Source organism: Nelumbo lutea, chromosome 1 (assembly GCF_056320005.1).
Source record: "Nelumbo lutea isolate HS-2025 chromosome 1, American lotus-T2T, whole genome shotgun sequence".
NCBI classification, from domain to species: Eukaryota; Viridiplantae; Streptophyta; class Magnoliopsida; order Proteales; family Nelumbonaceae; genus Nelumbo; species Nelumbo lutea.
In genome coordinates this window covers 69,586,933-69,609,859 of record NC_142684.1, presented here as the reverse complement: position 1 = coordinate 69,609,859, position 22,927 = coordinate 69,586,933, and the positions used below count along the sequence as shown (strand labels likewise).

At 38.8% G+C, this 22,927-nt stretch overlaps 1 protein-coding gene and 1 long non-coding RNA gene across 2 annotated transcripts; one reads left to right on the top strand and one right to left on the bottom strand.

Annotated features, from left to right (window-relative positions):
• Positions 1 to 1,246: 1,246 nt before the first annotated feature.
• Positions 1,247 to 15,276, bottom strand: LOC148875154 (uncharacterized). Its single transcript, XR_016104879.1, has 2 exons — positions 14,781 to 15,276; positions 1,247 to 1,477 (listed from the first exon to the last, which is right to left on the bottom strand). It is a non-coding gene; the product is annotated as an uncharacterized LOC148875154 (long non-coding RNA).
• Positions 15,277 to 16,952: 1,676 nt separating this feature from the next.
• LOC148875153 (uncharacterized) lies at positions 16,953 to 18,404 on the top strand. The gene is made up of 2 exons (XM_088964211.1): positions 16,953 to 17,081; positions 17,533 to 18,404. The coding sequence occupies exons 1-2, from the start codon at positions 17,067 to 17,069 to the stop codon at positions 18,043 to 18,045; spliced, it is 528 nt and encodes a 175-aa protein (XP_088820337.1). The 5' UTR covers positions 16,953 to 17,066; the 3' UTR covers positions 18,046 to 18,404.
• The last annotated feature ends 4,523 nt before the right edge of the window (positions 18,405 to 22,927 follow it).

Below are 22,927 nucleotides of genomic sequence, written 5' to 3'. Positions count from 1 at the left end.
GGAATTTATATTCGTCCAGATTTGGGCTTTTACTGCAGAGAGCATACATTGGATTAACATGGAGCGATCTCAACTTGTCAAGTCTAGAAAGTTGACTGATGAGAGGGCCTGTCTTCTGTAATGCACATATGATGCTCAACAGAGCCCACCAAAAACTGTTCTCATGTAGCCATCACCAAGCGTCCTCCAATATAATGATAATGTAAGGTGTAAACCGGCATTTCAATCGGTTCTTTGAACAGAGAAAGTTGGTTGTTGCAGAGTTGTGCTATGGACGCTCTGGATGTTGGTTGTTGGCAATGATTTCTTGGTTTGACTCGATGGTATCCTTGAAGCCATGGCAAGTTGAAGTCTCTGCTACGTCCTCCTTTTTGTTGTCATCATTGCCTCAACTCCTCAACCATAGCCTAGTTAATGCTAACGTCCTTTAATAACTTTCCGGAACATAATTTTGCCTAGAGGATTTCAAGTAGAACAACGCATTTCGGTGAATTGTTGTTTCTATACTTGAAACATTTTGGGTTGATTAATATACAACTGTTAATTTGATTCTTCTTATATTTGAAATGAATATACCTTAAAAACATATGTATAGGTCTGATCATCGACGTTTATAACTGAAACTCCAACTTCACCTTTCTTGATCTAGGGGTGAAGTCTTAATCATTTTGGCTGAAGTAACTCTTAACTGTGACATGATAAGACATTATTCACCAATTTGTATTGATCAACCCAAAATGATTTTTTGTAAATAAAAAAAAAAAACGATGTTACAAAACACAACCCAAATGTTTGGATTCTGGATCTCCTGTTCATGAGAACTCTGTCCACGTCTACTTATAACATACTATCCCCACGAATTGGGAACATCTCCCCCTGCTTAATACTATGTAGGAGGATGAGATGATTTCCATGTGTAGCTGCAATATTGTGTGGGTCGACATGGGCAGAATTTGTGTGGGCAGGAGATCCGGCCCACTCCAAATTCCATTGCCATATCAAAGTTGATCCTGAAATATGTATTGGATCACTCTCCCATTTCACCACCTCCATTTTCTTCTGGTGAGGTTTCCAAACGGATTCAAATTCCAGTCTACAAAGCCTCCATATACTCACAGAATACTCTGTTAGCTTTTTTTTTCTACTACAAGATATGGATTTGCCTCTGGTTTCAAAGTGGCCCTTTTCTACTTTTCCAATGAGCCACAATATAAAATCAACCTTTCTTAATTTACTGGCACTGGAATGAGGAACAGGAATTCACATTATTCTCTAAGATGGTTGACTTGTTTCATTACAACTTGGGTGATCAGGCTTCAAATCTTGGAAATAACCTCTACATGTACAGTGATAAATCTGCTTACATCTGCCCCTCTCCAGACCCCACATTGGCAGAAGCCTTGTGCATTGGGCTGCCCTTTAGGATTGGATAGAGATTGCTAACAAAAGCCCAGATGGCATAACCAAATTGCTTCATCTATGCAAAACCATTCAATTCATGTCATGTCCATAGGACTATTTATTAAAAAATACATATAATTTTTTATGTTAACAAAATAAAATAAAATATTAAAATTAGACGTTGATGCTAATATTGGTAACCGTACTTTGCAAATGAATCACATCATATTCAAATAGGGATATATCCAAATCCGTTAAAGAATTCTAGAGATCCAAATTCAATATTTTACATATTTGTAAAACATAGATTCAATTATTCAAATTCAATTCGTTTGAATATTCGTATATCTAATTCAATTTGTATATCAATTGGTCTCTACATAAAAGTAGCATAAATTCATAAAATTAAATAAAAAAATTATCTACATTCTAAACCCAACGCAATTCTACAAAATTAAATAATAACTGTTGGATTTTAATCTCATTAGAGATTAAATCCAATGGGTTTGATTGGCAATTACATGAGAAATTATAACTACACACTTGTTTTAAAAAACAACTTTTCTCTTACTAAAACTAGTTTCAAACTTGTCCCACAATGCGCGTGCACATGTGTGCGGCACAATGAGGCGCTTTAGAGGCACATTTTGCTCACACCCACGTGGTTCACGAATTGTGGCTTTGGCCTTTTGGTGTAATGCTGATGTTAACTACCTTTTAAACAGTCACAATGTTTGAAACTGTGACTGTTCAGGGTGCCTTTCTCTGAATCAACACCTACATTTTCTTCATAACTCTTCAGAAACTATTTAAGGAGTATGAATTAGGTTTTTCACACACAACACAATAATTTCGAAATTCACTTTCTCTCTCTCTCTCAGTCTGGTCTACTACAGTCTCACAGAAGATTTTTTCGGAGACTCTTCAACTTTGTTGGTTGTAGATTCTCCCCCAAGGCTCTGTTGTATCCTGGGAACAGATTTGCCTATAACCCAACAACAAATTTAGTGAAACTATGTGGGGGAAAATAATGTTCTAAAGACAGTGTCTTCAGACGTGCCTCAAAGCTTCTCCTCCAAGTTTCAATAACCCCATTTCCAAACAATAATTGAATTTCATTTAAACGAATCATACAAATATCTGAATCCAACTTAAAAAGAATAGGATTAAATCCGAACCATTTGCAATCCTCAAAGTCATAAATAGTGGTGTTCCATGTGAAGTTTTATCATTTGTGTGGAGATGGAAATAATATGGATACGTGCAAAAATCCAAAAGATATACTAATGATACCTTGGCTCGGTTGGATTGCTACCTCAGACATGACATGGCATAGTCTGAGCGTTGGCTTGACCACGTCATCATACTGGATCAGTATTAAGAGTAGAGTAATGGGAAAAACTTTAGCTGTTGGGGGCCAACAGCCTATGTTGTTGAGAGAATTTATGGGAATGCCACGTTATCCAAAGAATGGGTAAATTAGTAATTACATCTTAATTTATTTTTACTAAAAACCAAAGAATGGGCGTGAATAGGTGAATTTCCCAGAACGTTCCTAGCCTAGAAATTGTCTCAACAGCCTATGTTATTGGGCCCCAACAGCCAAAGTTAAACCCAGAGTAATGGTCGAAGAGTGAACTGAAACCCCCAAACAATGAGGAACTCATGGCCAAATGGTAGGGCCTCTACAAGCTCCCACGATGAATGAACCAGAGCCACCCTAGAACCTCAAACAACAAGCACCTCGACTCGTGCCATGTGTCCTAACAAGAGAGGAGCACAACAGTGCTCCCCCAGGTATTTAAGGTCACTCCTTTCAAGGTATCTCTCTCTTCTTCCACTCTCTTAGTATTGTAGTCCTCTTGCTCTCTTGCTCTTCAGCACAACTTGGCTAACTTGTCCTCATCAGCTCAATGTAGCCAACTTTCTTCAATGCTCATTGACTTGAGCATTGAAGTGCCTCTCCCCGAGGAACTTCCTTAGGGTCTCTAATTCTGCTTCTTTGCAAGTCGCACTTGGTGTCTCACTTCATCCTATTCACTTCAACGTAGCTTCAGCTTCACCCCTTCGCAACACTTCTAGCTTAGCTTGCCCCTCAACAGGATTTATCTATTGCCCGTCCATTTCAATGTGGACTACATCAAATTGGCACCATCTATGGGAACCGACACAATAAGGCTCTGATTTCTTTTTTTACTCCTTGTATACCAGCAACCATGACTCCCAAGAACATTACCAACCACAATACCCTCCATCCAGGGGATCTCACTCTTAATGCACCTCACTGCTTTGTGGAACCCAACAAGCACAACCAATATCCCACAAGGAGTACTATGCCATGTGACAACAAGTTGAACATCTCATTGCCATGACAGCACACCCCTTAACCTCTAGTGCCTCCCACAAAAAATCTCCCCAACTAGGGAGTGCCCCTCAGGCTAATCCTCTTATAGAGGACCCCAAAGGGCACCTAGAAGACCCCGAGGACCTTAACACTTCAGAATCCACATTCTAATCAAGGTGCACCTAGGACCCCAAGTGCAACCTCAACAATCACAACAACAATGTTAGTAAATCAAGTCGAGTTCAAAAGAGATCAACATACACTACCAAAACCATCTAAATGGTTTGACCTCAACAACGAGATCCAAGACATTTGCAAGCACTTGAATGAGCTTGGAAGGAGTCACTTCGACCATCACTCACCTACTTTAGCAGCTTGGCCCAACAGAGGCTTGTCTTCACGCAAGAAATCATGGACGAGTTCCCCTTCCAAGATTCAAGCCACCATAGTTCAAGAAGTACAATGATACTACGGACCTTGTGGATTACCTAGAAGGATTCAAGGCCACAATGCTCCTACACAGGGATTCAAATACCTTGATGTGCAAAGATTTTGCTTCCACACTACAAGAAGCATCTTGACAAGGGTTCTCTGCATTGCCTCCTCGGTTCATCGACACCTAGGACTAATTTAAAGACTTATTTTCAGCATAATTCATCAGTAGCCGACAACACTGGAAGACATCGGCTAATCTTATGCAACTTAGATAGAGGGATGACGGGTCGATTCAAGTTGAAAACCTAGATCAATTTGTGGTTGTGGCTATGTTGATGCACGACCTGCAAACCTCTTGCTTCAACTTTTTACTAGAGAAGGCCCCTTAGGACATGATCAAGCTCCTTGACCAGGCATTCAAGTACATCAACATCAAAAAGGCCTATTAGAGCTAGCCGAATAAGGGTAGATTAGTCATTTTATTTCTGTTAAGTTATATGCTTATGTGGTAGCTTTAATAGAGACTTCCTGTCCCATACTTAAGTGGGGGTAGTTTAGTCTTTATACTACTATTTAGAGGCTAATCCATATTAAGGGTCGACTGATAGGGTTTAGTCTATCAAGTTTGACTATTCTCTTCATCTTCTTCTTCTTTTCTTCTCTTGGTTCGAACTACTGTAGCTACAAAACAAACATGGTATTAGAGCAGGACGTTGCTCTCTAAATCTCCTCACAAATTCATGACTTGCTCCTTTCTGTTCGTGACCTCATTTTTTCTTCTTTCTGGGCTGAAAAAAGGAGAACACAGATTTGACCTAGGCCTGAGAACACCTCAATCCTTCTTCCTCTATGTAGAACTTGACTGTTTTTCAAAAAAAAAAAAACAACTTCAAAAGTGGATGGTCGACTGAAGCTCTCCATCGAAGGTTGGTTACCTCTTTTTTTTGTGTTGTTGGTATTTCTGGGTTGAAAGCCTTCAAAATCTGTGGGGACTGATAAGAAACTAGAGGACTAGGTTGTTTGTACCCTTGGTTCTTGGAAAAAGGTCCAAGAACAGGCTATGTTTACAATGGCCGAATGGTGTAAGGGTATGTTTAACCCTTTTATGTTGGTCTGTAGTTGTTTTGAAGCTTTTGTTGGTCACAAGTGACCTGAATTGAATGACAGGTTACTATAGTGGAAATAGTTGATGTTTTCTTTGGACTTGTAGTGCCTTCTAAAAAGGTCAGACAGATCTGTACCATGTGTGACAGCTATGGTTGTGTGGTGGTGCTTGTGATGCTCAATCTCTATTGAGCAGCTTCAAGAGGGCTTGTATGCAGTTAGTGAGTTACTGAATTAATGTTAGTGTGATTCATGATTTTGTAAAATCAGTAATGGTGTGAACAAGAACAAAAGTTTTGTACCTATCAACTGTGTTTGGGGACTGTTGTAGTGTCTGGAACATCAAACTCCTGACAATAGTACTTAGTTGGCGACCAAGAATTCATATTAGAAGTAGCATTGGAAGAGCATCATGGCAGCAACTGGAGATGGTCGTAGTGATCAGAAACCTAGTGTGGTGATTCCCTCTGACTATCTGGGTATGTAGATGACTTCAATTAAGCTTAATGGTCAGAACTATGTACCACAGGCCAAGCTAGTAGAAGTTTTTCTCAAGGCAAAGAGGAAAGTGAAGCATGTGAAGGAAGATAAACCACCTGCTGACTCTTCAGGGTTTGATGACTGGGAACAGGAAAATCCCAAAATATGACATGGTTATGGAATAGTATGGAACCCAAAATAAGTGCCAACTTTATGTTCTTAGATACAGCTAAGGACATATGGGAACATGCCAAGAAGTTTTATTCTGGGCAGGATAATACAACAAGGGTATATCAGTTCTATCAGGAGTATTTCGATCTACAGCAAGGGAATAAAACCCAAGAAGAGTACTATGCCAGTCTGAAGAACCTCAGAAATGAACTCAATGTCTATCATCCCCTCACTCCAGATGTTAAGGTTCAGTAAGAACAGAGAGAACAACTAGATGTCACTAGGTTCTTAGTAGGATTGAAATCAGAATATGAACTAGTTAGGGCCCAAATATTATGGGGCTCTACTCTTCCTACACTTGAGGAAGTGTTTGCATGGATTTGTAGGATTTCATTGAGACCTACAAAGAATCCCACACAGTCTAACAGATTAGCATTTGTGATAGCTAGAGGAGGTGGATGTGGTACTAAAGGGGGAGGACATGCCTCCCAAGGAGGTCATGGTGGTTCCGTATTTGGCCGTGGCGATGGTCATGACTCGGGGGAGACCGTGGTAAAGGAAAAAGTAACTCTAGAAGGAAGTGTACCCATTGTGGCAGAGACAAGCATTCGATGAATTTCTGTTATGATCTCCATGGTCCTCCTTTTACATGAGCCAATCATGTAGTGACAAATTGGGGATCGATAAACTAAAGGTCTTTTTGCAAAATCATTTTCAAACAAAAGACCTTGGGACATTGAAGTATTTCTTGGGTATAGAAGTTGCTAGATCAAGACAAGGTGTAAACTTGTGCCAAAGAAAATATGTTCTTGATCTGCTGGATGAAACAAGACTGTTAGGTGCAAAACCGGTTGAAACTCCCATGGAGCCAAATGCTAAGTTGAGCAGTGATACAGGGGGGAAATTTTTTGATGATCCTAGAAGGTATAGACGACTAGTGGGAAAGCTAAACTATTTGACTATAACGAGACTAGACATCTCCTTTGCAGTTAGTGTGGTGAGCCAATTTATGCAGAACCCTCGGATACCTCACTGGGATGTAGTTCTTAGAATTGTAAGGTACTTGAAGGGAGCTCTAGGCCATGGGTTATTGTACAAACCAGGAGGAAATTTTGAAGTAATTGGGTATACAGATGCAGATTGGGCAGGTTCTATGTTTGATAGAAAATCTACTACAGGTTACTGCACATTTCTTTGAGAAAATCTTGTGACGTAGAAGAGTAAGAAGCAGACGGTTGTGGCAAGGAGCAATGCTGAAGCCGAATACAGAGCCATGGCACACACTACATGTGAATTAGTATGGCTGAGGAATCTCCTACAAGAAATCAGGTTCTCCATGGATAGACCTATGAAATTGTACTGTGACAATCAAGCTGCACTCCACATCTCATCCAACCCTGTTTTTCACGAGACAACAAAGCACATAGAGATTGATTGCCACTTTGCGAGGGAGAAGGTCCTTACTGGAGAGATAAGCACAGAACATGTGGGCTCAGGTGATCAATGGGCAGATTTGTTTACAAAAGGCTTAAGCTTAGGGAGAATGAACTATATATGTAACAAGCTGGTCGAATAAGGGTAGATTAGTCATTTTATTTCTATTAAGTTGTGTGTTTATGTGACAGTTTTAATAGAGACTTCATGTCCCATACTTAAGTTGGGCAATTTAGTCTTTATACTACTAATTAGAGGCTAATCCATATTAAGGGTCGACTGATAGGGTTTATTCTATCAAGTTCGACTGTTCTCTTCATCATCATCATCATCTTCTTCTTCTTCTTCTCTTCTCCTGGTTCGAACTATTGTAGCTACAAAACAAACAAGGCTTAAACATGGTGTCAGGAAGCCAAAGAAAGCCAACACAACTTGAAGCAAAAGGATCGGGATGATTATCAATCTAATTGCGATAGGAAGAGGAAAAACTGTAATTGGGACCGTAGGCCAAGGAGTCCACCTCCAACCTTCAGGAGATTTACTCCCTTCAACATGACATAGACCAATGTGATGATGCAAATCCGCTACCACCATTCCGTCTGGTGGTCAGAGAGATTGAAGTCTATAGGCAACAAAAGGACCAGAGATAAGTATTTCGAGTTCTACAATGACCACTATCGTCATTCCTACTGACTGCAACATTGGTGTAGCTCAAGGAGATCAATGCACTACTCGATAGTGCTACATAGCAGACTTGAAGGGGAAAGTCGCCTCCTAAGGAGCTCTTATTCTAGACAACCTAGACCTCTGGGATGAGGTCCGCACTCAACTCATTCAACCCATCAAGGGGTTGACTCAACTACCTTTATTTGACGGCAACTTGGAGAAAATTATCCAAGTAAGCTCCTTACTTGAGAACAACCTTCACAATAATATCATCCAATTTTTAAGGGCTAATGTTGATGTCTTTGCTTGGTGATAGGGATCAACTCCAAGTCATAACCCACCAACTCAACATTGACCCATGCTATCAACCTGTCTGGCAAAAGAGGATGAGCTTCGGCCCAAAGCAATGGCAAATAATAAGAGGTCAACAAACTACTAGTCACAAACTTCATCAAAGAAGTAAGCTATCTAGACTGGTTAGAGAACATGGTGATGGTGATGGTGAAGAAGGCCAACGGGAAGTGAAGAATTTGTATCAACTTCATTGATCTTAACAAGGCCTGCCCTAAGGACAACTTCCCTCTACCAAGGATAGATCAGCTCGTCAAAACCATCATGAGCCATGAACTACTTAAATTCATGGATGTCTTCTTAGTTTACAACCAAATCCAGATGCACTCCATCAATTTGGAGAAGACCGCCTTCATTACTAACTAAGGACTCTACTATTACAAGGTCATGTCCTTTAGTCATAAGAACAGCAACGTAACTTATTAGAGATTGGTAAACCGCATCTTCAATGAACAAATTGGTCAAAATGTTGAAGCCTATGTTGACAATATGCTAGTAAAGAGTTTGAAGGTCAAGTAGCACTTGGCCGACCTCAAGGAGGACTTCGATATTTTTTGGTGGTGCAAGATGAGGCCAAATCCAACCAAATGTGCCTTCTATGTTAGTTCAAATAAATTTGTGGGATTCATGGTGGCCAAAAGTGGGGTAAAGGACAAATCGAAAAAATCCAAGAGGTGCAGCACTTCACGGGTTGGATTGCTTTACTCAATAGGTTCATGTCCAAGTTTACAAACAAGTGCCTCGTGTTCTTCAAGGCACTTGAGAAGGTGAAGGATTTCTAGTGGATTGAAAAATGTGAGAAAGCCTTTCAATAACTAAAACAATACCTGAGCTTGTTACCCCTACTAACTAAGTTGAATCCTAAAGATCAGTTGATGTTGTACCTCTCAATTGGTGACATGGTGGTTAAATTAGTCCTCGTAAAAGAAGAAGAAATGCAGAGGTCCATCTAATACACTAACAAAGTACTCATTAACGTAAAAACCAAATACCTGAACCTAGAGAAGGTTGCCTTGGCCTTTGTGACCTCAACGTATAAGCTCAGGCTCTATTTCTAAGCTCATAGTATTCACATCTTCTCTAATCACCATTTCAGGAAATTGTTGTAGAAGCCAGAGACCTCAGGGCACTTGATAAGTGTGTGCATAGATCTCAGTGAGTTCTACCTTGACTATGTCCCTTAACCTTCCACCGAAGCTCAATCACTGGCTGCTTTCATCGTGGAGTGCACCTTCTCAACCTTGGATTCGATTGTAGAGCCCTCCACCTAGACTATTCATGTTGATGGCTCCTCCAACCAATAGGGGAGCGGCGACAATCTTCTCCTCCTCAGATCAGTTAACACTATATTACACCCTTAGGTTCGACTTCAAGGCCTCCAACAATGAAGCAGAATATGAAGCACAAATCACCATACTCTACTAGTTCAAGAGATCAGTGCATAACGCATTGAAGCCTTCAATGACTCTCAGCTCATAGTGAACCAAGTCAGTGGTGAATTTGAAGCCCGAGATCCCACTATGGCAAACTATATAAAGAAGGTTTAAGAATGTTCAAACACTTCTCCTTATAGCAAATACCTCAGGCTAAGAATGTTCAAGCCAATGCCTTGTCTAAGCTAGCCAGTTCATCGCGGTCCAAACTGAGGGGGACAATCCAAATAGATATTATTGCTCACCCCAGTATAGCCAAGGTGACCCTAATGATCTTCCCAATACAGTCCCAACCATCCTAGAAAGATCCTATTTTCCGCTACCTATAGGAGGACATTCTTCCAAATGGCCAAGCCAAAAATAAAAAGGTGACACATCGAGTAGTTCGGTACTACATCATCATAGGGAACCTGTACCAAAGGTTACACACCATTCCTTACCTGAAGTGTCTTGCCCTTGATGAAGTTGATTATGTGATTCGAGAAATACATGAAGGAATATGTGATGATCACCCTAGATCTCAGCTCTTGCCCACAACACCTTTTGGCAAGGGTACTTCTAGCTGGTCATGAAGCAAGTTGCTACACAGCTCAGACAAAAATGTAACTGTTGTTAGAGGCACTCCAACATGGTCCACCAGCCTGTGGTCCAACACCGATCAACAGTCCTTGGCCCTTTGCCCATTAGGGAATAAACATCTTCAACACCTTCCCTCCTATAACCGATCAGAAGAAATTCCTCCTTATTGTCATTGATTACTTTACAAAGTGGGTCAATGTCAAACCCCTAGTGCAGATAACAACCCAAAATGCCTGAAGCTTCCTATGGAGATCCATCATTTGCTACTTCGGTATCCCTTAAGTACTTATCATTGACAGTGGTACCCAATTCATTGATAGGAAATTTACAGAGTACTACACTAAGCTCGATATTGATCACTACACCAATGCAGTTCACCATTCATAGAGTAATGGTCAAACCAAGGTCACAATTTGCACTTTGTTAGATGGCTTGAAGACACACCTGAACCAAGTCAAAAGCATGTGTGTTAAGGAATTACCTTGTATTCTTTAGGTGTACTGGTGTACTGGACCACTCCAAGGATAGCAATTGGGGAGACCCTTTCAAATTCATCTTTAAAGCCGAAGTAGTGATTCCAACAAAGATCAGATCCCCCACACTCTGGACCAAGTTCTATGACAAGGCCACCAATAATGAAGACCTCTAAGCCAAGCTCAATATTTTGGAAGTAGCTAGGGACTGAGCCCAAGTCAAAATGGCCACTTACCAACAGATAATGGCCAAGTGTTGTGATGCTTGGATCCACCACAGGTAGTTCTAGATAGGGGACCTTGTGCTTCGCAAAGCCATTGTACCTAAGCCCACATTAGCAAGCTATAACTAAATTGGAAAGGACCATACAAAATCAACAAAGTACGATGCCCGAGCTCTTACAAGTTGAAAGACCTTAGTGGCAACCCCATACCTCAGAGTTGGAACTCCGCTAATTTGAGGATGTGCTATTAGTGAACAACATCAAGCTAAATGGTGGCCAAAGTCTTTATAACTCTATTGAGAAATGAAAATAAATTTCTTGCAAACGTGTCTCCTATACATGATGTTGTTGAGTACTCACAGCAACGCACACATTGAGCACTACACATATTGACCTAGATGAGCACCAACAACTAAGGCCTATTACTTATAATGCCAATCTAGGTTAGGCATGGCAAGAATGATGCCCCTGCCACCCATGGAAAGAGGATGACCAACGAAGGCTTCCCTACATGGCATACACATGCCTCGCCCAATCAAGGACCCATTGCATTAGATTCCTGGCCTGGCGCCATGGTAGTAGAGTCAGTCGAGAACTATGACGCACTTGTTAAGAAGCCTCCAATCAGCTCCTAAATGACCGGGCACAACTTAGCTCCCCCCCCCCCCCCCTTGAACAGATCCTACATAGTGAGAGCTTGGAAATGCTTTGGCCAACTTAACTTGAGTTCTGTAGAGCCTGAGGCCACACTATAGATGAGCATATCAAGGCATGTGCAAAAACATAAAAATAAATAATAATAAAAGAACTTGAGTCAATCCAAAGTGGTGTGCAACATGAAAGTATTTCTATTTACTTGAAAAAGTTTTTACATGTTTTTGGGCTTGGCATACTAAGCCGTACAAAAAAGGAGAACAAGAAAAGCTAAAGGAAGGCCACCCTAGAAACTCAGTGTGGATCACTACTTAGTTGGAGGCTTGTCACTGTGCGCTTGGGCATTGTCCGCTTGCTTGGTTGCCCTAGTCCTCTCCCACACCTTGGTCATCTTAGTTTGCTCTATGGGTATCTTTCTCTCCTAAGGGTAGAACTCCTCCACGATGTCAGCTATGTCAGGGAATAAGTGCATGATCCTTCTCTTGCACCATACAAATCCGAACTAGTACGAATTGGTTGCAAAGTCATCCAACACAGAGTATAGAAGCATACTGCGATGAAGCCCTCAACCTCCATCATAAATCTGTGTTGTTTAAGTTAGAAAAAAAAAGTGGAATGCATGATTCAAAATCACACCATGATGAATTCATGGATGGATGAGTTCTCTAGTGACCCGCTCATGTGGCCTGAGGTCTCCCTTCAGATCTCGAGGAGCAACATTGCTTGGGTAAACTGATTGGCCATACCCTTGGTCTGCAAAGTGTTTCCTCGGCAAATGTTCTAGATCAGCTAATAAATGTCTTCATCGTCTTGTGTCGAGGTTTTTACCCTTTGAGCTCCTCCTCGGAGTCACCTACTGATGGCCATAAGATAAAGGCACTTGCTCCTTATACACCATGACCACCTCTTCCTCAATGTTCTAATCTTCTTTGAAGGCTGAGTTTGTTATGGGTGGAAGGTGTGCCCATGCTCGATGCCACAACCCTCTTCCTCGCGATTGCATTTTTGAAACACAACATCTAACTCTCCTCATCAGCATCCATCTCGGCATTTGCATGTCACAAATAAATAGTTAGTACTTAGAAGAATTAAGTCAAAATAAAAGAGTGGTCCGTACAAATTCCTATAGCTTGGAAACCGACTAGTTGGGGGCAGCATCAACCTAAATCAAATTAGCATGGCGGACGAGGTGTACTGCCTAATGTACACCTCAATTATCCTCCTCAGGGCCATCATCTCTTCCTTGTTTAGCTCTACTTCCTTCAGAGCCTTCACTTTAGTCTTCAGAGTGACTAGCCTGAGCTCTAGAGGCCACCCATCCGTATGCTTTACAAAGAAAAATCCCTCATTCTAGTGCTTGACTGAGGAGAAGACCTTAATGAGCACCTTCGTGTTTGTCGTTTGGTTGAACTGAGAAGTAATTGTTCCCCCACTAGTGATTGGAATGTCTTGGATGCTACAAAAACGTAGAAGCCCAACTAGATACTTGAACGAGTTTGACATTAAGTATATGGACAATACATGAAGCCGTCTAAGCATAGACACTAGGCCACGGTCCAAGGGTAACCTTAAGCCTGCTCTTATGCTCTCCTCGTACACTATAGCTGGTTCGGCCAAGGCGAGTTCACCCTCTCCACATCCAGGACACCTCATTTCATACATAGGGGGAATTTTGTATGCCTCCATGATCCTTTGCATATCACTCTTTATGAAGTAGCAAGGAATTGAGTTGAAGCGCTCTCCGGCCCTTAAGGGGACTTTGGGTTCCTCATCTAAGATATCTACTTTGGCCTCCCAAACCTCGGTTGGGACGGAATCCTCACCAAACCCTACATGGGCCTTGGGCTCCTCAATTGTACCTCAGCTCGGTTGGATTGCCACCTTGGACATGACATGACACAATTTAAATGTCAGCCCAATCACATCATCAAACGGGATCAACATTAAGAGCAGAGTAATGACCGTTGAGCAAATGGAGAACCTCAGACAATGAGGGACACATGGCCAAACAGTAGGGCCTCCAAAACCACCCACAACGAACGGATCGAGGTCACCCTAGAACCTCAGCCCATGCCACGTGCCCCAATAAGCAAGTATTTAAAGGAATTCCTCTCAAGGTATCTCTCTTCTTCTACTCTCTCAACCCTCCTTCCTCCCTCACTAACTTGAGTGTTGAAGTGCCTTTCCTCAGGAAACCTCCTCGGGGCCTTTGACTTCGCTTCCTCGTAGGCTACACTTGGTGTCTCACTTCGTCTTGCTCGCTTTGGCATAACTTCGGCTTCACCCCCTATGTGGCACTTCCAACTGAGCTCAATCTTTAGAAGGATTTATCGGTTTCTTGTCCACCTTAGTGCAGGCATCATCAATTACATATGTTGTTATAGGATGATAGAATGTTAATACAACCTCCTTAGGTTATGCATGTGTGTATACAAATTGTTGGATAAGAATCTGCATAGCAGTCCCTATTATACAATCCATCACTAACAGAAAAAGATCCCAAATCCAAAGTGGCCTATGCAGTAGTAGGTCCGTCGTAACACGTGATGGGCCTGTTGTTTGTGAGATTTCATGCACCCTCACACTTTGACTAAGGGTGAGCATTCAGTTTATTCGGTTAAAAATCAAATCGAATAAATTAAAATTTTAAAAATCAAACTAAAAATATAAAAACTGAAACCGAAATCTAAATCGAAATTTTCGGTTCAGTTTTCGTTTAAAACCGAATTTTAATAATATATACTCTGTTATATATATTATAACATATAATGTATGTTATATATTATGAAATCAAATTTCAGCATATTATATATTAATATATAATATATTATATATTATATATTGTATATTATATATTATATAATAATGAAAAATTTGATTAATTTTTAACTGAAATCCTAATTCTAAAAACTAAAACCAAACGTCAAATTAACTAAAAACCGAATTAACCAAACCAATTTAATCAAAAATAAAAAAATAAACCAAAAATATTTTAGATACAAATTTTCGATTTTAACTGAATAATACTCACCCCTAACTCCGAGCGACAATATCACCTCTCTCTTTTTGCGGAAGGGAAAGGTGACGTGCAAAGACGAACGAAACGGCACAGACACGGAGTGAAGACGTCCATCACCATATCTTATCTAACAGTCTATTAACTCTGTAACGCATCGCAAGTCGCGACCTCATCATCATCCAAGTTCCAACTTCCAACCAACGATTGCTCACGAAATGCTTGAGTAATGAATCGAGATCCGCAACAACCATATAGAAAGCACCAAAAAGCTAAAAAGCTTGTGCCTTATGGGAAAAAGCCCAATAAATAGCCCATTCCCCACCCACACCTTGGATCTTGCATGAAATTTCGCGTTGCACTTACGAAAATGCCCCCCTCCATTTCTACTTCCATCTCTGATTAACTTGAGAGAGGGTGAGGGCGCTGCAGGCCTGCAGCTGACTCCGATCGGACGTGGCGTGTACCAGGCGACGAGAGGTGGGTGGGTCCCATTCCTCCTACGTGTCATTGCAGTGCATAACATTTCCTGTGGGGCCCGCTGCTCTAGGAGTCTAGGACTCGACGAGACAAGGGAAGCATCAACAATGCAGGGGGCCAGCTCAGATAGGAATGTAGGATCCAATTAAGTTCCATGTTTAATTGACATTAGGCGACCATGACACGTAGAAAGAAGAAGAATTACTGAATTAGAACTACATCCCGTCTCTATTCCATCCATCGCTTTCTCTTTTCTCAGCTGTCTTCCTTCGTCCTCTAGCACGGGAAGAAGCTTTCCGTCCTATCTCTAACGTGATGGAAGAGAGAACGAAGGACGGATGCACCACTTATCTGGAAAGCAGCCGAAAGGTGGCCACCTCACTACTTTTTAATTTCATTCTTTCAAGTTATAATGATCGCAGTTGGTGAGTGGGACCCTTCTAGCACCGGCCTGACTAGGCATTTGCTGTTGCCGTTGGCGTTTAGTGTCTGTCCCAGAAATCAGAATGGTTTACAGGTTAAAATCACCAAAATGGTCCAAAATAGAAACAGAGCTCGATTCAAAACAAAGGATCCTTCCAATTTCATCAAATTTCAGACATACCACTGCTCCCCAATTTTAACAGGCTAATTAAGCTCCTATTAACATTTATTTTTTTTGGTGATTTAACACATAGGAAAAAAAAAGAATGTAATGACGCAGTAAAATCTATAACAAGTCAAATTCACAAAAGCTGGCTAAAGTAACTTAATTCAATTCATACAAAGAAGGAGATTAATGTGTGGGAATCCGCCTGTAACACCCTCTCTTTTAGTTTTACCTTGAGAATACCCAAGTTTCAATGGCTGTCGACTTAATATTTTGATCTAATCCACATCCAAGTGCTAACCAAACAACTGTAATTCACATGGATTTGTTATTGGTTGAATTTTCTTGGGGAATCTTTATTTATTCCTATCTCACAAATTTTTATTTTATTGTACAGTTGGTAATAATGACAAAGGGAAAATTGATGCCAATACAAAAAGGGTTATGGTATCATAAGTGGGGTGTTAGAAGTTTTAAATTATTGTAATTGTAGGATGAAATTAAAACTTGTAAGGTGGGTTTCATTGAGATTTTCCTTTTTTTTACGTGGGAGGTGATGAATAGTACATTCTTTGATTTACCCGCTAAAATTTATAGACATATGCACATGTATTTACATGGATTTGATGAAAAAGACAATTTGAATGCTTCTAAGAAGTTTAAAGCCTAACCCATATAAAGGTAATATTGGTAATTTGGATATATATAAAACCGAGGCTAAAATTAAGTTGTGTCCTAATAGTTAAAAGAGAAAATGGCTCTACAACATGTGTGCATGATGGTTAGTCACCTAGAAGCCCTACTGCACCAAACACAAGGGCAACGTAATTAACACACCCCTACAAGGGATAATGGCTGATATGAATTATGAAAATGTAGCCTCCATTAGTTAGCATTATTTACAGCTCAAATTATTGATAGAAAACCTCATCTACATTATTTTATGTCAACTTTTTGCTACTAGCTAGCCATGCAGATGTCCTTGAACTCAGTGATATGAGATGTAAATTTGCCAAATTTCTTACTACTGTTCCCATTATTCTTCCCTCTCTCTCTTTTAATTAATTGGACAAGGTCTCCAATCTCTCTATATATGCCTCTCCCTAGTGCCATCTATCATCTCATTGACGCTCAGGGTTTCTCCTTTCATACTCATTGGCCCTCTCTCTCTCTCTCTCTCTCTCTCTCTCTCTCTCTTCCAAGAGATCAACCACACTTCCCATTGGATCCCAATGGCCACTGTTGAGGTATACTCCATTCATGGTTCTGTTCTAGCGCTTAGCATATATCTATCTGTAGTTCTAGATTGCATCTGCAGATTAAATTTAACAAACTTCAATGGTGATCAACATGCTTTACACCAATTCTGTTATTCCAAAACCCCATTTTTGCTGATCATGTCATGGTGTTATTCCATTATATGGAACCCGTGACGATCATCAGCTCGAATGATAGAACTCCTCCTGTCCTTCAAACTCAGACAAGCTTCCATTGAAGTCTCCATGCATCTAACGATTTTCAAGAACTAATATAGTAATAGTATAGTGCTGCAAAATTTCAAGTATGGCGGCTTATTTGGGTATCTTAAACCATGTTCCGTATTAAACATTTCCCTGTTCGTTTAAATCCAGATTAATTTGTTTCCCTTGTGCTTATTGTTTTGTTATTTCTGATAAAAAAACTGGCCGGGTCCTGCAGGTTCTATCATCAACTACCGCATTGCCAGAGATTCAAGATGCAAAAGATGAATTCAATAAGACTGATCAAGAGTCTATCACCAAACAAGAAGAGATAGCGGCGCCACCTACATCAGAATCAGCAGTGGCAGAAGAACCCAAAGAAACAACCCCGGATGCCCCATCGGAGGAACCGGCCTCTCCAGAACCAGAAGTTGAAGCTCCTGCTGTTGTTGAGGATGAACAAGTGGTAGAAGAAGCAAAGGTTGAAACTGAAGAAGCAGTAGTAGAGAATAAAGACGAAGAGACTCAGGATGTGACACCAGTAGAGAAGACTGAAAAAGAGACTGAAGAGGTGACACCAGAGCCAGTAATAGAGAAGACAGAGGAAGAAACTAAAGAGGTAGCACCAGAGCCAGTTGTGGAAGAGACACCGGAGACTACGGCTGCCTCAACAGAGGAGGCTCCATCAGAAGAAGAGAAACCAGTGGAAGCAGAAAAAGAAGTTAACGTGGACACTCCAGCTGAGGAGTGAGGAATAGATGAATGTTAGCGATGTCCCAATTTTCTAAGTTTCGTGTGGCTTTAAGATTTAGGAACATGGGGGTTATTATGAGTGGGGTGGGCTTAGTTAAAAGGAATAACCTAGTTGGGCCCTCGAAGGCCCAGCTTCTATGTGGCAAACATATAGTATGAATTGGGGAAAATTTTGTATCTGAGACATTCTCCAAATCTTAGTTGGAGGGTGAGTAATAATTAATTGTGCACCGTTAGAGTGGGTTTGTTGGTTCCAGGGGGAGGAGGGTTAGGTGAATTTGGGTTCGTGCATGTGAGTCGATGCAAAGTGTTACCTAATAAACAATAATAGTAATAAATCGTATCAATTAATTGGAATTCGGTTTGTTTGTACCCGGTTCAGTTTTGTATTTAATATTTGTTTTCCTCTTACCTGATGCAAAATATGCATCATTTTCCTGACCTTACTTTATTTTGATATAAAGTGGGGCTCACATCATTTTACTTCCTACTTTTCAAATAAATAAATAAATTTGCTCCTACTTTTCTATTATTATCATTCATTTAATTAGAGCTTTGAAGAAGATATAAATAACAGGGACCAAATCATTTTACTTTCTATTTCACTTGGAAAAAGAAGACAAAGTCAAACCTGAAATAATAGTAAATTAGAATTTATACTCAGCCGATTTGCACTTCCATGCATATACAGCAATGCAAATTTCAATTTTCAATTTGCATGCAAACAAAGAGCGTCAGGATTAATTTATGGTAGTGCGCAGCTGAAAGAAATTAGAGTGAAATGTAATGTTGAATTACAATTGCATTCTGTTGAATGCCATATTTATTATTTAGTTATTTTAGTGACTCTTATTTTATAACTATTTGTTTTATTTTTTGGAAAACAAGGAAAATTTCAACTGATATGTAAAAGTACAAGGGTAGTTTTGAAAATTTGAATAATTTTCTCTTTATTTATTGCTACAAGGGAAAAGAGAAAAGAGGCATGGGTTCAGTGGATTCCCATGGAATCGGGATTTGCTTCTCATCAGGCGCATCTCACACCGACCTCACAGCCCCATCCCCTGTTATTAGGAACATCTTCCCATGAATAATAACACAAGATGTTCCCAATATATGGTAAGATGGGGTTGTGAGGTTGATGTAAGGCTGTGCTATTTGAGGAGAAGATCCATTCGCATTCCCATCAGCAGTCAATACATGGTGCCAATAATGTCACAATCAACCATTGCATTGGGAACATATTCCCATGAACAATAAAGGATATGTTCTGAATGCGGCTGCAATGAAAAGTTGGGATAGTGTTGGGAGTGTTTTATTGGTAGCAAATAGGGGTGAGTATAGGCTAGTTCAGCTTGGTTCCATAGAAAAACCTAAAGACTACCCAATAGGGGTTGGTTCTAGGTTTTTGGAACCGGAACTTACCCTATAAAGGTCGGTTGGAGTCGACTCTAGAGCCTATCCGTCAAACTTATTATTTCTTTACTCTCCCCCCTTTAAAAAAATGAAACACGTCCTTTAAAAGCTTGATTTTCAATAATGATAATATATATATAGATAAATAGATAGATAGAGAGATAGAGAGAGAGAGAGAGAGAGAGAGAGAGAGTTTAAAACTTATATTATCTCTACTGATTAAAGTGAGTATTTAGTATGTAGATTATCATAATATATTAATATATGGTTTAACATGTGCCATTATAATTTAAATTTTGTAAACATTATCTTTTACATTATTTATTATACACATTCAAATATTAAAATGAAAAGAAATGATCAAATCACTTAAGTAACTTAATGGTAAATTGAGACTATGGCTTTTGTAACCATGAGTGCTTGAGTTCAAACCTTCACATCCTTAATAAAATTTTAGGGTTTATTTCAAGGTAAATTTGGTTCCAAGGTCAGTTCCACCAAGTTCAACCAAGGCTGGTTCATCGGGTTGGTTCGAGTAGGGTAAACCCCTAAACCCTAGAACCAACATAAGTGGGGATCGGTTCCTAGAATTTGGAACCAGACCCTATATTATGATAGATTGGGGCTCAAGGGTCGGTTCAAGGTTCGTTCCATTTGGTTCTGGGTAGAACCTACCCATTTGCTCACTCAGTCACCCTTAGTAACAGATCCCCACCTGCATTCAACATTCTTTTGAGTGATCACCATCCTCTTTGGTAATTCTATTATATTTGCAGTAACTTGCTGCAGATCAAGACTTGTACAAGATAAGAAAAGAATGCCAACCAAACCATGTAATCCATACATTTTATAACTTTAGTGCTTGCATTTTTCAATAATCAAAAGAATAAGTAGAAATCCAATGGCTATAATCATCCCATTCCAATATTTATAATCTTCCTTAAGTCCCAAGTTCCAGGTCCCAACCCAACAAGGGAACTATATCCATATACCTATTATTAAAAGAGAGAGTTTAATGCTCTCTCTTTTCATTCATGATGTAAAATTTTAAGATTCTCTCTCTCTCTCTCTCTCTCTCTCTCTCTATCTATCTATCTATCTATCTATCTATCTATCTATATATCTATCTATATATATATATATATATATATATATATATACTAGTAAGTGTGCATGTGCTTTGTACGTGGCAATTCTAGATGATGATAATTTTCTATAAACTTTATGTATTTTTTATTTTTTACTCATATATATATATACTATTTTTCCTTTTATTATTAATCAGATGCAGATTGTGAAATCCAAATCTGATTACATAAACACCACATCCAAATATGTGATAATCAGATTGAATTGTAAAGTTTTAAGTACCATTGGCAGGCCTACCTGCTTGGCTAGACTCTCATTTTTGTAGTGTTTTATCTTTTTGGCGCATCTTTATTTCTTTTATCTATTTATCAAAAAATGTAAGATTTAAATAGAGGGAAATTGAATGAGGTGAAAACTAGTAGTTCAATTTGTAATTTAAATCTTACATAATTAAATATGGAATAAATTCATAAATGAGTATTTTAGTCACTATTTCAAAAATCGGACCAAATTGGATGGTCGGATCGTTTGGCCTAGGAACCGGCCAGGTCACCGATTCCGTCTTGGCCCTACACTACTATTGTACAAAAAAAAAACATTGAGATGGTAAAAAAACCGTTGACCTAAGCAATTCAACCGTTAAAATGTTTGACCTTGTTAATAGTTCTCAGGTTGCTTCCAAATTATTTCTAAAATTTTTATTTATTTTAAAATAGAAATTAGAACATAAAAAATTAAATAAAGAAAGGTTCATATCTCATAATCTTGTTCAGTTATTCCAATTGGCCAAAATTCGTTAGGGTTTTTAATTTTTCCATTTTGATTTTGAGTTCTCCCATTTATGTGATTCTTTTTAGGGCCCTTTTTTAAGTCGTAACAATAAAAAAGAAAAAATTACAACTCCAATAAAAAAAAATGAAAAATCAATGGAAGATATGAAAGATTAAAACACCAATCTTATATTAGAAATCTAAGATACAAATGAAGCAAATGATTTAGGACTTGAGAAAGATATAAGAAGAGGGCAACAATGTTGTAGCGGTTGTGATGATGAACATGGAGTTAGTTGCCGGTGGTGGCTTCTTCTTCTTCTTCTTCTTCTCACTTATAAGTTTTAACTAGCCGCCTCATTCTCAAAGTTTTACACTCCCCTCTCATAATAATGTATATATACAATGGACTAAGGTTTTTAAAACTGAACTGAATAGGGAACCGCTTGTGGACCAATTCTTGGGTCAAATGGTTCGACTCTATTCAAATGGATGGCTCGTTCTAACTTAAAAACAAAAAAAAAACCCCAAAACCATTGTCTAGGTTGACGGTTCGACTCTCTGGGGTGGTAGGTCACCAACCAAATCAAAAGGTTTTTGGCCAAAAAGCGATTTTAGGGTGAAACAGAACCAGTTACCTGATCGGTTTCTAGTTTTTCTAGATTGGTTTGGTTTTCAAAACCATGCGAATAAACTTTAACCTAATCTAATGGTCAAAATAAAAAGTTACATTATATTTTACATCTTATCGATTTGACCCATTCAAATTGGATAGTTGAACTGCTGACTTGGAAACCGGAAGCCAAAGCGTTCCACAATCTTATTCATATTTTCAATAATAGTGCAAATATAGAATTATAGATACATTCAATTTTTTCTATAATTTCTTTTGTATTTTTTATGTGAATAGTTTTGATATATTACACTTACTTTTTGTTTAGCATGATAAATATATAATATTATACATGTGCCTGAATGCTTTTTTGTAAAATTTATGTATTTTTCTCATTTTGCATTTTTATATTTTATTAATTTTTATTATTTATTTATGACATTAAAGGTTAACACATTTAATCCAAAATTTGAACTATTTATTATTAACTTTTATATTTCATTTTTGGTCAGTTCTAAATTATGTTTTCATTTTCATTATCAATAAAAATAATTCTTATTTATTACACTTATATTTTAACTTGATTAAAAAATATCATAAATGTGTCTAATTTTTCTACATTTTTTTATATTTATTTATATTAAAAAAATTTATTACCTAACTATAACTTCATAGGTTGATCAATTTGATTCGGATGGTTGAATTGCTTAGCCACCACTTGGATAAAGAATGGTTTTGTTTTTGAGTTAGTTTTATGACATATGGGCTTATATTGTTAAAGATATTGGCATAGATCTAATTAGTAGCATTTATTAGTGAAAAGTAACTTAAAATATATGATGTAATAAGAGAAAATGGGATTTAATACCTTAAGTGTAAAACTTAATGAGAGGGGATTAAATGAGGTGGAAAGTAATAATTGAAGTTACATTTTCAATCCACAATTAGATATGGATTAAATACACAAAAATGACCATTTTAGTAGATATTAA